The 16,813-nt window shown below is 49.1% G+C and overlaps 2 protein-coding genes across 2 annotated transcripts in view; one reads left to right on the top strand and one right to left on the bottom strand.

Moving 5' to 3' along the window:
* LOC119462579 (raf homolog serine/threonine-protein kinase Raf) overlaps positions 1-16,813 on the top strand; it is a 173,029-nt gene that overhangs the window by 56,404 nt on the left and 99,812 nt on the right. The window contains exon 8 of the mRNA XM_049673048.1: positions 2,065-2,290. Coding sequence (XP_049529005.1) covers positions 2,065-2,290 — 226 coding nt within the window. The remainder of the gene's footprint in view (positions 1-2,064; positions 2,291-16,813) is intronic.
* Positions 1-16,813, bottom strand: part of LOC125947608 (uncharacterized) — a 386,033-nt gene that overhangs the window by 362,617 nt on the left and 6,603 nt on the right. The gene's annotated exons all lie outside the window — the stretch shown is intronic.

Below are 16,813 nucleotides of genomic sequence, written 5' to 3'. Positions count from 1 at the left end.
GGCTTTGTCCCATGTAATCCCATGTTATTTTTACAGCACGAAAGGATGAGCTGTGTACTTGCAGAGGGAAGCATCGCATGTCTCAGACGTTTCCTTTCATTGCGGTTTCTTGTGCAAGACATTTAATTATATCCTCCTAAGACCTCTTGTACAATACATTGCACATTGCCTTCAACTTTTTTTTCATATACTTAACTGAAACTTTGGTGCTCGTCTGTTACAAGTGCAACACATATTGCACTTCCCACTTCGGTCTTCAAATGCGTCGTTTACTCGATCTTCAAAGAAGTGGTTTACTCATACTCTTGTCATCCGCTTTCGAAAAATTTGACAATTGGTCTAGACCTCTGTGTCATCCCAGACGGCCGAAAGCAACCTCGAAGCGTGTTTCGAAGTCACCGAGACTGCGTGAAAATACCGGACGAGGCAGCAACATGTACTACATGTAGTTCCATCTTCATGTCAGCTTTTAAACAATTAAAAGCAGTTTTTACCACAGCTAACATGAGGAGAAGATGGATATAGTCATTCTTTTTTCACGTACATGGAGACGGAGCTTTTGGCATCTATCCGTGGTATTCAAATTTTTAAAATTGTTTTTCAAGTTCATGATATAACAGTATACACACTGTGCCTCATAATCAGAACTGGTTTTGGCACGTAAAACCCCAGAAAGAAGAAGAACAGTATACACAATAAAAAAACGTCTTGAAGAGTGATTATGTCCAGTTGTTGTGTTCGGGTCTCAGGAGGATATTGTTGCATGGGAGTAACTTTCTATTTGCACAACTGAAGCGCAGTATCATGACTGCGCATTTGAAGACCGAGTGGAAAGTGCCATATGTGTTGCACTTGTAACAGACGAGCATTAAAGTTGCAGTTAGACGTGTTTCGAGTATATCCAGTGCTCCTTGGAAAAATTCATCTAGGACCGTTTCTTTGCATTCTTTTTATCTCCAGGTTATCTGCTGCCGGCGATCTTCAAATTCGTATCATATACTTAGTTCGATGTGAGTTTTAAATTGCTCACTTTATTTCGCCTCAGGATTATCCGACACTGTATTTGAATTTAAAAAAGAATTCCAGAGTGTAACTGGAATGCGTTCTTTCGCATTAAAGTACCTTGTAACGGGAACTCGTTCCAAGATTGGGAAGGAACGAGGAACGAGCTTTCGTTCCTGTTTTAGAGGAACGTGTACAACACTGGTTTCAGTTTAGCAAGCATGCTCGTTTGAGTGGCCGAGTCTAGTTAACTGTTGAATACGAAAAGAAAAGTTAGTTATTCACAAGAGATGAGGTGGTGTTGTCGTGAGATCAATATTCACAGTTAACGACTGCACTCAGATGTCTTCTGTTTGTTTGGTGTCGTATTTTTCATTTAAAGGATTTGCCGATAGCTTCGAAGCATGGAAAGCAGGGCAAGGGTCTAAAGCGTTGCGTAATGCCCATTTCTAAAAGTAAACTTTGCCACAATACAATTGTATTATGTGGTGGGGAATGGGCAAGGTATTGCAGTGAAATATACCAAGAGTGAAAAGGGGCCACTGTCACAGGGTGTGTTCCTTAATTATACACCCACGCACTGCCACCTCCTGTCCTGTACTGGTTGGCCTTTAGAGCTATTTCGGATGTGCCTGTGGCACTTTGAGCCCTTAAGGGCAGTAAAAGCCATGCACTCAATTTTTTCTGACATTCTTGTGGTTCTTAGGGAGTCTGAAAAATCAGGCACTGCTGTAACCGAACTGGTGCAAAAGTGAGTTGGCGATTGTAAACAAGTTCTCGTCTTTGGCTTGCTGTTAAATAGCATCTGAAAATTAAAAGTGAACCTTACTTTTCACACTTTTCTGTTAAAGGAGGCTGTGCTATAAATGAACAAAGTAGTTTGTGGCATCTGTCACCGCTGCTGTCACAGTTTGGTGACAATGGAATTTGAGTAAGTCAGCCTTCGGTGAACTCGCTCGCTCGGTAGCCGCCCTAAAGGAACACGGCACTCTGACTAATGTCGTGCATGGACAAACTACTGAAGGTGGTACACCATACTTGCCTTGCGCCCTCTGTACGCAGCCTGCTGGCCATGCCGGACATGGTGGGAGGCCCCCAGTACGAGTCTGGCGTGTACCCGCCTTTCATGCCGCCCCCAGGCGGAGGGGGAGACCCGCCCCTGTCGCCAACCAGTGCCCCGTTGAGCGTTCCACGGACGCACCCGCCCCCTCTGGGTCAAAGGGAGCGCTCCACATCAGCGCCCAACGTCTGCTACAACCTAGTCTCCGGGTCGGACTTCTCTGCCGAGGTGACGTGCTGTTTTGCACAGGTGACCAAGGTGACCCTGGAGCCTCTCACTGTGGCATACTAAGGCACTGCTTTTGTTCAAATTGTCATGGTTAAATTATGCCCATATCTGGCCTAGTTGTAGCCATCAAGCACAATGCCAATTCAAGATACATTCAGAAAAAACAGCAAAAGCTAGACGAAACTACCCAGCTGTTGTTGTAAAATACAGTCAATATCCGTTATCTTGAATTAATTGGATTATCTGGCAGGTAAAATCAAAAGAAAAGGCTGAAAAGTTACCAAACACATAGCTTATTTATTTTGGCAGTGCAGTCAACTTTCGTTAATTCGACCCAGACAGAACCGACAAAATTGGTCGAATTATCTAGCCGATCGAGTTAAGCAAGAGGCACAAAAAACGCCGGGCACATGGAGCACTTCCTGTGCTCTTCACAATAGCGTTGTCACTGTGGGCGACACTATTAGTCGCCGTGACAAAGCGGACGCAAAAGCTTTGCAAGCTTAGCTTTGTACCATCGGTGGGAAGATATGGTCGACACGCATGAAACCGTACGGATCTTTAGTGGCCGACTCTCAAAGTCACCGAAATAATTTTTTTGCATTTTGATTTGTTTGTTCCGACTGTCTGATGATTCAAAAAAAATTTTTCCCCCTTCTGTCTAAGAAAAATTTGTTGGCAACTGTGCTTATTTGCATAAAAGGTTGAATTTTCAATATAACAACGTTTTGATATAACAAAGTAAAGTGTTGATTTTGCTGACTTAGTTATGTCGAGGTCTATCTGTATTAAAATTTCGCGTTTTATGCAAATAAGCATAGTCGCCGACTGATTTTTCTTACATAGATAGGGCAGTAAAGTTTGCAAATTATCAGGCGGCTTGAAAAAACTCATTTAAATAACCAAAAAATTTCATTTGTTGAATTTGAGAGTCCACGACTAAGATACATTTTCATGTCGTGTCGGCAATATTTCACATCAGGTGTAAAAAGCGAAGCCTGCAAAGTTGTCGCTTCCACTCCGCCACCATAGTAGAATGGCGATATCAGTAGACTGCTTTCTCCACAGTTTCAATGCAGCATCGAAACCCGTTGGAAGCTGCAAAGAAAACTTAGCTTTAACTTTTTCAGTGCCGAGTTTTCTTATGAATAATATAAAACGAACACAACGATGCATTGATATGCTGCACAATATCGTATTGCCGCAGCCCTTACAGATGTACGTTTGAAGACGGTCAATTGGCCAGAAAGGCAAATCGGGAAGCCCCTTGCACAAAGTGTCATCGTCCCTGCATTGGGCTTGCGGGTGTTTCCAGTCGTCGTGTCTAGCGGTGAGAAGAGGCGTGAATTACATTCCACTTAAATGCCAACTTCAATGAAATTTCACTTGTGCTAAATTGCCTATAAATATCGAATATCACTGAATCGAATAGTGAACGTTCGAATAATTCGATATCTTCGAGGTAGAGACCCGCGCGTCAAGGTAGAGACCGCATGTCGGGTGCGCCGCGGCACTCCTCGTTTACGCATTGCCAATAACTAGGGGTGTGCGAATATTCAAAAAGTTTGAATATTATCGAATATTATATTGTGACACTCTTAGTGCATTCTGGGTTTATGCCTCAACACGGTGTGGAGCATTGAAAAGGGGCTAAGGAAGAAGACGACGTATCGCTAGCTAGCTGAATCTCTATCGGCACTTGTCTGATCAAGGCCGTCGCGACTCGCTCACCGCATCGGTGGCTTAGCGGTAGAGCATTTGCCTCGTATGCGGGAGGTACCGAGTTCAAATCCCGGTGCCGCCGGCAACCCACCGGTTTTTTCTAATGGGTAGAGATGTTCCCTGGCCTAGTGCTCGGCTCTCATAGGGGCTCACATCTTGAAAGAAGGCCCAATAGAGATTTTAGGACTTGTCTCTGGGTGCCTCTTGTCCAACCATAGACGGCCTTGTTGAAGAGCATCCGCCGCGGCTGTGGGAGGCAAGTGCTGCCGCCGGGTACCTGCCGGTAAAATAGGTACAAGCGCGCTCCCGGCCTCGTACTTGGCCATTATGGGACATCAACGCTTGGGAATAGGTGTTTGTCCTCAAACCGAAGGCATCGCCACCTCAATATTGTCTCTACTTTTTGTCTCTATTAAATTACGCGTTTCTTGTATGGTCAACAACAACAGCTGGAAACATTAGCAAACTTACCGTCCTGCAAAAAAGTGCTCTACGCCTAGCCTGTAAAGTTCCATATCGCTACCACACTGCAGACTTGTTTAAGCAGTACCACATCATTCAGGTTACATCAATGTATGATTACAAGCTATGCCGTTTATATAAACTCGGTTTGCTGAAAAATAATGATGACATGACAAGCCTAGCAAGGCTAGAGAAAAACATTCATGCTTATAATGTACGCCATCCTGAAGTGTGGTATGTTGCGAAATGTAGAACTAATTACGGAAATCAAATGTTAAAATTTCAATTGCCTACACTTCTAAACCACATAATAAAAGAAAATAACATTGACATATCTAGTACATCACCAAAACAACTGCGTTTAATGTTTGTATAATGATGTGATACGAGGATTTCCTTGTTCTTTATGACTGCTTCGTAATCCCCTTTTCAAGTGACGTTTTATATCCTTTGTGTTTCCTTAGTAGGTTGTACTTCCTTAGCCGCACGCTTTTATGCTTTCCCGTGTGCTAGGGGGGTCAGGGCACCTCAAGCTGTTCTTACAGCTTTTACCTGCCCTCCTCGTAACTTTTTCTTGTTGCGGAATAAAAATTCAATTCAATTCAATAGGTGCTTGGGGCGCCACGTGGGAAATGACCGCCATGGGAGCGGCACAAACATCACTTGTTTTTCGTGCTCTCGTGGGTTTCAATGGGAATTCAGGGTGCAGGCTCCTTTCCCAAAGCGTATCACCCCTGGGGGAAGCCGAACACCTGGCCAGGGTATGCTTATACCCATTATGTCTTCATTAATTTTTGTTTTACAAGAATTTACAAAAGTTTACGAGTTCCTTGCTCGTGGAAAGCCTGGCACAGTAACGAAACATGGTACGAAACTGGGAATACTTTGTATGCTTGCCCTAATGTCTAAGCTACATCAAGACAAGTTAGATTTTTTTTTTTGCTCAACATGGCAAGCATGTGACTTGTGTTTCACTGCATAGAGCAATGTAGTTATTCTGAAATAATTAAATAATGGAAAGATAAATAAACATTTCAAGACTGTCTTGATGTGCAGCACAGTTTATGGATCACAGCAAAACAAACTGGATCAAAATTGGTCCAGCCATTGTTGTGCTATGCTTTCCACGATCGTGCGAGGTGACTGACAAAAAAAAAAAAAAAAATAGAATTGAGAAAACGGGCTGCAAAGTTTTGCAAGCAGTGCAGGTTTATTAAAACGCACCAGGGCGTTAATTTTTGGCATCATTGCTGTCAGGCATCTTCTTGCACCTTTGCCTCTTCATTCTTTTGTGCTTGTGCGTTTGTTACAAGATGGCGACGACCGACGAATTGAGAAGCGGAACGGCGAAACGTTGAGCTTCCTAACGATACCAAGATGGCGGCGCTCCGTGGCGGGAAATACGAGATATGGCTCCGTTGACTGCTGCGATTTTGCACGATTTAAAGCTGTTTGTCAGCCCTGCGCACTGCGGGCACTTTTAGTGCGTTTTCACCCAAACTTTTTTGATACAGCATAGATTAGGCGTTGCAGATACCGAAACGCGTTGTTTCCAAAAATCGATTTTTCTCGCGATTTTCGCGATCTGATCCCCGCGTCCCCCCCTTGGACGAAAAGTGATGTTTCGCTGGGACCGTGTTGATGGGTTTCATGGAGTGAGTGGAGAGTTGTTACATCCTGTTGGGATTTGCAATGTGGACATTATCTTGTGCAGTCAAATATTTAACTCAAGAGTTCGCAGTTCTGCCTCATTCTACGCATGAAATAATCCCGGGCCTAGATTTTTTGAAACTGTGTGGTGCTACTGTCGACTGCAGAACGGGAGAAATTAGTGTAGATACGAGCTTTTCGGCTGCGTTTACCGAAGGCCAGCCGAATCGTGAAAGTGTGCTTTGTGTATCCAGTGATACAGTTGTGCCTCCATTATCTGCAACGTCTGTTTCAGTCGTTTGTTTCCGTACCACCGACGGAACGTTTGACGCTACTCTGGAGCCCGTTCATCTGAGCTGCATCAAGAGGAATGTGCCGATACCGTATTGCACGCTGTCAGTTGTTCACGGACGCACAAGGTTATGGACCGTAAACTGTTCCAGTGAACCTGCAATACTACCACAGGGTCTGAAACTTGCAGCCTACCATGAAGATCAAGTGCTGTCACTCTTACAGAAGCCCCTGATTCTTTGGATGAACGCTGTTTCGTTAATGCATGTCCTGCTAGATGGCGCTGAAACATTTATTACGGCCGCCTCCTGGCGGGGTTCTACACCTGGACACGGAGAAGTCCTTGGAGTAGTGCTTGCTGTGCGACACGCTTTCCAGATTCCTGGGGAGGTGTACAGTTAAACCTGGATATAACGAAATTGATAAATTCCCGAAAAACTTCGTTATAAAGAGGATTTCATTATATGTAGGTTCGGCACGAAAATTCGAAAAAGAAACGCTTACCATATTTACTCGATTCTAACGCGCCCTCAATTGTAACGCGCACCCGTTTTCCCGTTTTCGTCGAATCACTCATCCTTGGAATGTCACCCCAAGTACTGGATGCGTGAACGCGTGTCATTTTGCACAAGCACGACGCATCGGGAACAAAGAGAGAGCGTCACGATGGCGTCATAGCGTAGTATAGTGTTACAGTTACCCAGCTGTTACGTTTCCAGGGGCTGCGTTTTCCCGGCTGTTACGTCGTTTTCGGCCGGTCCCGGCACAGCTCCCATAAAACCCAATGCATTGGTAACCCCGCTGTTGCGTCGGAACTGTGGGACCGTTCCCGCATCATACGTTGCGAACTGCCACCCCCCGCATGGCCCAAGCTGCCATTTTGACTTTTCATGTCGCTTGGCTTGGTGGCTTGATGATGGCATTGGCCGCCCAAAGTGCCGGGGGCGACAACTATGACGTATTTTCGGTTTCCGCCAGCAAAAGTATGGCCCTTGAGATCAGTATTTGCTAGTCCCGCCGATTCCGACCGAAATTCCGGACATGCCTGATTTCCCGGACTCATCTGTGGCACCGTCAAGTTCCCATAGAGTCAATGTATTAAAAAGTCCGAAATTCCGGACGCTTATAGCCTTCGCCATCCGATTTCCCGGACTTTTTACTGTTAACCGCCGACCCAAAGTCACCACCGACGCCGCCATTTTGGTTGTTTTCATATCCTCGAACCCACCATACTCGCATCGCAGGTGTGGCCAGCAGCACCGCTGCACCGCGCCGCGGCTGCCGTAACCTCGAAACCGCACGTGTCAATCCGTTGCCAGCCGTAGCTTAGCCAAGCCAAACCACACTGTGTTCGTTCACGTGTTGTTTTGTCAGCTCTGCCAGCTCTGCGGTCGTGTCTGCGGTTGATCGTTTGCTGCTGCGCGCTATCTTCAGTGATCATGTTTCCCGACCTTCAGCATCCACCGAGTTCCTAGCTGTTTCGTGCTGCGCTTTTCGTCGAGCGGATTCGCCGTTTACAGCGATGGCACTGACTGCTCCTTCGTCTTCGACCGTGCCTTTGAACGAACTGCCATCCGCGAACTGCCCTCCGTGGACGAACTGACGAAGTGACGAACTGCCATCTGCGGACGTTGCCTTCGACGATCTGCGCGCTGCCGGCGTGTCGATTCCAGCCGGGATAACCTTTGAGGGCTTCGCCGACGCTGACAAAGACCTCGAGCTATGTGCGGAGTTGACCGATGACGAAATCATTCGTCAAGTTACGGAGACACCGACACCGAGAACGAAGAGCCAGCTCCTACACAGCCAACGAGCTCGGAGTTGACGCGAGCACAGATGACACTGTCATCGGTGTACAGCGGCAACATGACGTTGACTGCAATTGAGGCAGACATGATCGCGGGCAAGCGGACCGTGCAAAAGAAAATAAGCGACTTCTTTGCGCCCAAGTGCTGACCTATGATGTAGCGCCGGCCACGTCGTATTTTTTTTTTTTTTTTATAAACGGCTCTTTTCAGAGCCACCTAAACGATGATAAAGATGGTGTTTATGACGCGTTGTGGACCTAAAATTGGTTTTGGCTCATAGATATTCCATATAAAGTCCAAGGGTGATAACGCAGTCGCCGCGTGCCGTATGCTGTATGTGCGAGTGAAAACGTGCGAGGGGAGCTGACGACCGCGTCTAAATCTCGCGCGCACAAGAAAAGCAGGGAGGAAGCGCGCCTTCCGTTGCGCTCGAGGCACCGGCGAGGGGGGAGGGCAGCGTTGTACTGTACTCTGGCATCAACTGTGTACTGCGCGGCGGCGCGCAGTCGTGCGGGCCGTATCTTGAAAGCGATCTGCATTGGGGCAGAGTCTAGCAGTGTAGGTGCGTCGGCGGCTCGTAGCTTTGTGCGTGCTGTGTGTTCTCGGCGCTCAGTTTGCGTTCAAGCGATAAACAACAGCACGAAGGTCACTTCGCTCGCTTCTCCAGCGGGGCTTCCACACGCCGCCAGCGTTTGACAGCGCGTGTCCGCGCTCATCAAGTGTGATGTGTCACAGCGTGTACCAGCGTGTCGGCAACATGAACTGGAAAAGGAGAGAGTACCGGCTTGGCGGGCTAGGCTAGCTGCAGCAAGCGGCAGGCTCAGGTTTAAGTGAAGGGAGGGGGGAAGGTCACGTCCGTGGCGGCAAGATCGCCGGGTCGAGGGATGCAGGCCCGCCTCGCACACGCACGTACACGTGCGCTCGCTTTGCATTCCGCCGCGGCGGAGAAGGTGCTTCCGGTTGCTGCTCGCGCAAAAATGGCAAAATTTGGGGCGAAATCTCTAGGTTGTGGGAGGGGAAAATTTGTTATATCGAGGGGTTCTCCCGCTGCCACTTGGTTCTGTAGAGGTCTCAAATACATGTGCTTCTATGGAATTACGGCGGGGAATAGAAAAACTTGGTTATATCCAGGAATTCGTTATATGGAGGTTCGTTATAAGTAGGTTTAACTGTATATCCTAACCGATTCCCAGCAAGCATGCCGCGCCTTTTTGACGGGACGCGGCTTCTCCGAGTCGGCTCTCCACATCGTACACCAGTCAACAAACACAGCCACATCTGCCCCATAACGCATCCACTTTCTATGGACTCCTGGCCGTGCCTCACTGCCGGGTAATGACTGCGCACACGCGGTCGCTCGAGAAATTACCCTCCGAGCTTCCCGGCATGACGAGGATCGGAGTCCAGATCAGGCGGGCTCCCCACTCACATACAGAGACGTATTAAAATACTGTACACGAGCTAGACACACCATGGGTGCGTCGCCGCTGTCGTTCTCGCGAGAGGAAGAGGTGGCACTCCGCCAACTCCAAACAAACACATTTCCCAATCTCCTCTCCCTACATAAATTTTACCCTGACCGCTACGCAGACTCTTGCCCGGGCTGTAGCATCTCCCCCAAGGCGATCCATGTCACGGTGGAGTTCACCGCAAAATTATTCCCTCCCCTGCCAGTCATCTTGCTCCCCTTCCGAACCAAAGAGCTGTGGGAGGATGCCCTCCGCGACAGGCCTCCCGAGGTCCGCCGGGCCCTAGTTCAACAAGCCCGTGCTGTCGCTGAGATCGTTCTAGGGACTAGGGGCCCCTCCCACACTCTTACTACCTTTTCTTTTTGTAATAAAATGTTTACTCTCTCTCTGCTGCGGACTCCTCCATTCTAACTATGGTGAACAAGTCACTCAGCACTAACCAGCGTCAGGAAGTGGCGAATATTCTGCTAAGACATGCCGGACTGTCTGACTTTTCACAGCAAGAGGGGCCACAATCGTTTCCCCCTTCTTGTATTAAAAAGTCCGAAATTCGGACGCTTATAGCCTTCGCCATCCGATTTCCCGGACTTTTTACTGTTAACCGCCGACCCAAAGTCACCACCGACGCCGCCATTTGGTTGCTTTCATATCCTCGAACCCACCATACTCGCATCGCAGGTGTGGCCAGCAGCACCGCCGCACCGCGCCGCGGCTGCCGTAACCTCGAAACCGCACGTGTCAATCCGTTGCCAGCCGTAGCTTAGCCAAGCCAAACCTCACTGTGTTCGTTCACGTGTTTTGTCAGCTCTGCCAGCTCTGCGGTCGTGTCTGCGGTTGATCGTTTGCTGCTGCGCGCTATCTTCAGTGATCACGTTTCCCGACCTTCAGCATCCACCGAGTTCCTAGCTGTTTCGTGCTGCGCTTTTCGTCGAGCGGATTCGCCGTTTACAGCGATGGCACTGACTGCTCCTTCGTCTTCGTCCGCGCCTTTGAACGAACTGCCATCCGCGAACTGCCCTCCGTGGACGAACTGACGAAGTGACGAACTGCCATCCGCGGACGTTGCCTTCGACGATCTGCGCGCTGCCGGCGTGTCGATTCCAGCCGGGATAACCTTTGAGGGCTTCGCCGACGCTGACAAAGACCTCGAGCTATGTGCGGAGTTGACCGATGACGAAATCATTCGTCAAGTTACGGAGGATTCCGACGACTCCGACACCGAGAACGAAGAGCCAGCTCCTACACAGCCAACGAGCTCGGAGTTGACGCGAGCACTGATGACACTGTCATCGGTGTACGGCGGCAACATGACGTTGACTGAAATTGAGGCAGACATGATCGCGGGCAAGCGGACCGTGCAAAAGAAAATAAGCGACTTCTTTGCGCCCAAGTGCTGACCTATGAGGTAGCGCCGGGCACGTCGTATTTTTTTAATTTTTTTTTAATATAAACGGCTCTTTTCAGAGCCACCTAAACGATGCATTGGCTGAATAGCAATGAGAATCTTGTACTTCGGCCGTGACCCTCTCCGTCAGCGAAAAATACCATCGCATAGATACGAGATCTGCCCAACCATTGCAACAGACTCACCATCGGAACGGAAAGTGATCAATGATCAAGTCTGCGAAATGCCAAATACGAATGTCATCCAAGAATCCTGTAGTCCTTGGGCAGTGCCAGTGATCCTGGTTACAAAGAAAAATGGTACATGGCGATTTTGCGTTGACTACCGTCGCCTCAACACCATCACCAAAAAGGACGTGTATCCACTTCCACATATTGATGCCATCAACTGCCTTTTATCAGCATCTTAGTTTTTGTCTGTTGACTTGAGGTCGGGGTTCTGGCAGATCCCTATGCACAAGGCAGACAAGGAGAAAACAGCATTTGTAACACCAGATGGACTTTTTGAATTTAATGTGATGCCGTTCGGGCTGTGTAATGCTCCTGCGACTTTCGAGCACTTCATGGACAACATTCTGCAGGGTCTGAAGTGGGAAGTGTGCATGTATTATCTAGGCGATGTACAGTTAAACCTGGATATAACGAAATTGACAAATTCCTGAAAAACTTCGTTATAAAGAGGATTTCGTTATATGCAGGTTCGGCATGAAAAGTCGAAAAAGAAACGCTTACTGTATTTACTGGATTCTAATGCGCCCTCGATTGTAACGCGCACCCATTTTCCGTGACCAAAAGAGAGGAAAAAAAATCCTTTACAGTACTGCGCACCTCATGCTTTCATACAGAAATACAACTATCGCTCAAGATTTACTCCTAATACACTAAAGTTACGATGAACAAAAAAGTCCCAGTTTCGCCAAAAAGGGAAAGCATCGATTGCGACAGCAAATTAGCGAACAGCTAGCAGAAACAGCTTCCAAGATGGCCATTTTGTCCTCAAGAGTCAATATCTTGCGTTTCTTCGTCAAAGCACTCATCCTTGGAATGTCACACCAGGTACTGGATGCGTGGATGCGTGTCGTTTCGCACAGGCGCGAGGCGTTGGAAACGAAGAGCGAGCGACATGATGGCGTCGTATAGTGTCACCTAGCGTCAGGTTAGTGAAGTGAACCGCGGAGACTTGCGCAGTAACCAAAAAGTGGCGCTGCCGGCGTGTTGAAAAAAAAAAAGTTTTTTTTTTTCCTTCGGCAACAACAAATGGAAAAGGAGAGCGCTTGGCAGGCTAGGCCAGCTGCAGCAAGTGGGGGGATCGGCTTTGAATGAAGGGCTTTGATTGAAGGGAAAGGTTACGCCCGCGGCGGCAAGATCGCCGGGTCGAGGAATGCAGGCCCGCCTCTCACACGCATACGTGCACTCGCTCTCGCCTCGCAGTCGCCGTGAATTCGAGCGCGCCAAGCGTGCCGCTGCCACTTCGCATTCCGTCGCGGCGGAGAAGGTGCTTCCGGTTACTGCTCGCGCAAAAATGACAAAATTTGGGGCGAAATCTCTAGGTTGTCGGCGGGGAAAATTAGTTATTTCGAGGGGGTCTCCCACTGCCACTTCGTTACGTAGAGGTCTCAAATACATGTGCTTCTGTGCAGTAACGGCGGGGAATAGAAAAATTTGGTTATATCCAGGAATTTGTTATAATGAAGTTCGTTATAAGCAGGTTTAACTGTAGTGATTTTCGGGGGCACGTTCAGTGAGCACAACACACATCCCAACCTTGTGTTAGACTGCTTGGAAAAAGCGGGCTTGGTGCTCAACTCGAAATGCCATTTTGGAGAGCGCCAAACACTGGTTTTGGGTCATCTAGTGGACAAGGACGGCATACGACCCGATCCAGCGATGACTGCTGCTGTCGAAGCCTTCAAACAACCTCGCTCTGTAAAAGAGCTACGCAGTTTCCTGGGCCTTTGCTCATACTTCCGCCGGTTTATTCGTGGGTTTGCCAACATCGCGTATCCGCTGACATGCCTCCTGAAGAAGGGCGTTCCCTTTGAATGGACCCCTGAATGTGAGGCCAGTTTTCGTGAGCTTAAGTTTCTTCTGAAGTCCCATCCCTTTCTCCAACACTTTGACCATGCAGTTCTCACAGAAGTTCATACGGACGCTAGCGGTATTGGCATCGGCGCAGTCCTTGTTCGACGCGTCGAGACCAAAGAACACGTCTTCACCTATGCAAGTCGCTCCTTAAGCAAGTCCGAGCACAACTACACGGTCACAGAATGTTGGAGACCGAGACCGACGTCCTTCGGATGCGGTTTATTCAACCGGCCGCTGCAGTGGCGCTGGCACGAGCCCTCCCTCCTGCGTTCTGAACCTCTTCTTCTTCGATAGTTTTCAATACACTCCTGCGGTTGCGTTGCGCGTGTGCGCTTTCAGAAGGTAGATACGCCGCACAGGACGTCGGTCCTGCTGGTCGATCGACACTAGTACGTATCAGGAATGACCTTTTCAGTGCACTTAAAGACATTTGGCCCACAATGCAGTGCAGAGGGGTGGCACATAGAGACTGGAGTTAGTTGACAACGCTGGAGGGGTTGGAAGCATGTTGAATGTGGCGGAGGTTCTAGAAGGCGGTCTTATAGTAAAGAGACGAAAACATATTTGCAGGAAACGACAGTTGCGGTCGGGGGTTGTGACGCTTCGAGTGGGCAGAGGCACAGCAGTGCGCTACAACGACGTTCACAATGAGATACAACGACGTTCGCAGATGCGGGCGCTGTATTGAGGAATGTTAAGCGACCAACGGGCTGAATTCAGGGGCTTGGGAGGACTTCGTTATAACGGGAGTATGGTCCGAAGTCCTTTGGTAGAAGGGCGGTTCTTGAAGGAGGGCGAGCTTAAAGATGAAAGGAGAGGTATATTTCCAGGAGCAAGGCAGCAACATGGTTTTCGATGAAGGGCTTGAAGCATCGAAAGGGAAGGCTGTGGACCTGCCACTACCTGCCAGTAGTTACCGTAGGCCCCCGGAAGCTGGCTACTCCTGGGGCACGACATTGCGGTCGTCCAACTTGCCGAAGCCGTTCTTTTTCTTGCGACACAGGTTGTCGATGGGAAAGCGAACGCTGCTCCAGGCGGGCTCGCCGCCTTTGTCGGTCTTCATGACGCGAGCCTTGAACTTGCCTCACTTGTGGTCCAGCTTGTAGCCGAAGATGGTCAGGAAGCGCTTGAACGAGTTGGCCATGTCGGCCAGGGTAGCGGCGGACGGACCTCGCGCTGTGATGACTGTGACGAGGGCTCTGTGGGATCTTTATACGCAAGAGCCTCTTTGGCGGAAGGCTACCGTATTCTGGTAGCGGCCAGCTTCGTTGCTGAAGTTTTGATGGAGAAAATTCGTTGGTTTGCGCTTTCGTGGAGCTCGTGGCATGTTTACTTCGGCACAACAGGTGCATTCTATTGTCGTCATTTTACGAGTCTGCAACAACAACCAGACGAGCCGGTTGCTGCTGGCGTCCCACCAGGTTGGAACAGAAGGCCAGACTTCACGTGACGGCGCGCAGATGACCAGAGGAGCAGTCAGAGGAGTTTCTTTCATTGTCTCCTTGGGCCTGCACATGAACAGCAGGTTGTCCATGTCCGTCTTGCTCTTGATGTAGGTGCCACGATGGCGTCCGCTGGTATATTGGCGTGGCGGTACACGGTAGGTCATGTCAGTACCGGTGGAGTTGGACACTTTTTTGTTTTTGGATGAAGTTGTCAAGCTTGTAGTCTTTAGGCACATCTGGTGGTGTAAATGAATGTGATCCTCTGGTGGGAGACGTCGGCGCTTTCATGTATGATCGGGTCGCTGACGTTGCGCATATGCTGGTCTCGGGGCTACGGTTTCGAGATCTAATTTGCCAGTGATGGTCAGTCTCTACGTTGCGGTGGCGGTCGAGTGATGAGCAAGGGCGATGTTGATTCGGTTCGCTGTTTTGTATTTGATCACCTTGCTCGAAGCTGAACAGCTTGCGCGTTTCGTTTTTGGGTAGCTTTTCAAGTAGCGTTTCGTTTTCGGTTGTGGTCGTGATCTGAGGACTCGTATCGGTTATCACCTTGTCGCTATTGAGGAAGAGCTGACGAGGTACCACTGCGTTGGTCTGGAGCTTCAGTTGTACGTGCGATGTCAGTGGTCTGACCTTTGCCGCTGGCCTCGGTCTGGAGCTTCGGTTGCTGTATACGAAGTGTCGGTGTCGGTGATCTGGCGTTTGCGCTGACGTTCGCCTGCTTACCGGGTGTACAGACTGGGTGTGCTGCCTGCTGTCCTGGCAAAGGGCTGGCGGCAGTCTTTAGTGATACAATGACTGCGCGAGAATTTATGCGGATCATCTCGTGGTATTCAAGGGAATCGGTCAATTCCGCTTCGTATTCGTTGTCGCTGATCACGAGCTCTTCGATTCTGGCGTTGATTTTAGCGAGGCCATGGTCTTTATCATAAGTTCGTTCAGTAGCACTTGCAAGCCGGTATGCATCGGTTCTGTTTCTTGCAAGGCTTCGGTTGCGGCGGCGATGACACGAGTAGCGGCGCTTCAAATGGCGTCGCACTGACGGTGTAGTCGGTCCATGGTCGGTTCAGGACGCCAGTCTTCTCCCGGGTTTCACGCCACCATAATCTATGTTGGAGACCGAGACTGACCTCCTTCGGATGCGGTTTATTCAACCAACCGCTACGATGGCGCTGGCGCCATCGTAGTGGTTGGTTTTGCTGCAGTTATCATCAGCGATCGTGGACGGCAGTTCACTGCAGACGTGGTCGCAGAGATGCTTCGTCTATGTGCTTCAGATTTTCGACATTCCACGCCATATCATCCACAAATAAATAGCCTGACAGAACATGCCAACAGAACTCTTACTAACATGCTGTCCATGTATGTTGCGTCAGATCATAACTGGGACAGCGTGCTACCTTTCATTACTTACGCATTTAATACCTCACAGCACGAAACTACAAGCTACAGTCCCTTCTTTCTTCTGTGTGCTCGTCTGCCTCGTTATACGCTAGACACTATCTTCCCGTTTTCAAGCCACGATAATCTTTATATATCCGAGACCGTCTCTCTTGCTGAAGAGGCCCAACGACTTGCTTCTTTACACACTCTTGTTTCCCCAGACCGCTCGAAGGAATGCTATGACCGCCGACGCCGACACGTGATATATGACCCTGGTATCTTTATATATCCGACACCGTCTCTTGCTGAAGAGGCCCGATGACTTGCTTCTTTACGCACTCTTGTTTCCCAAGACCGCTCGAAGAAACGTTACGACCGCCGACACCGACATGTGATATATGACCCTGGTGACCTAGTGTGGCTGTGTAAACCAACAAGAAAGCGTGGCTTATGTGAAAAACTGCTGGCCCACTATGTTGGACCCTATGTTATTACTGATCGTATCAGTGAATTGACCTACCGCATAGCATGCCTCACGTCAAATGGCCGACAGTCACCAAAGACTGAACTTTTGCATGTCGCCCGTTTAAAGCCCTTTATCTCTCAACAGTCTGTTTGATTTGCCCGGCAGGCTTCATCTGCGCGGAGGGCAGTGTGACACTCTTAATTGCGTTCTGGGTTTACGCCTCAACAGGGCGCTGGGCATCCAAGAGGGGTGAAGGAAGAAGACGACGTGCGGCTAGCTAGCTGAATCTCAATCGGCACTCAGCTGATCAAGGCCGTTGCGACTCACTCTACTTGGCC

Source organism: Dermacentor silvarum, chromosome 8 (assembly GCF_013339745.2).
Source record: "Dermacentor silvarum isolate Dsil-2018 chromosome 8, BIME_Dsil_1.4, whole genome shotgun sequence".
NCBI lineage: Eukaryota > Metazoa > Arthropoda > Arachnida > Ixodida > Ixodidae > Dermacentor > Dermacentor silvarum.
Note: the sequence above shows the minus strand (reverse complement) of the source record. Positions and strands in the feature narration are given on the sequence as shown.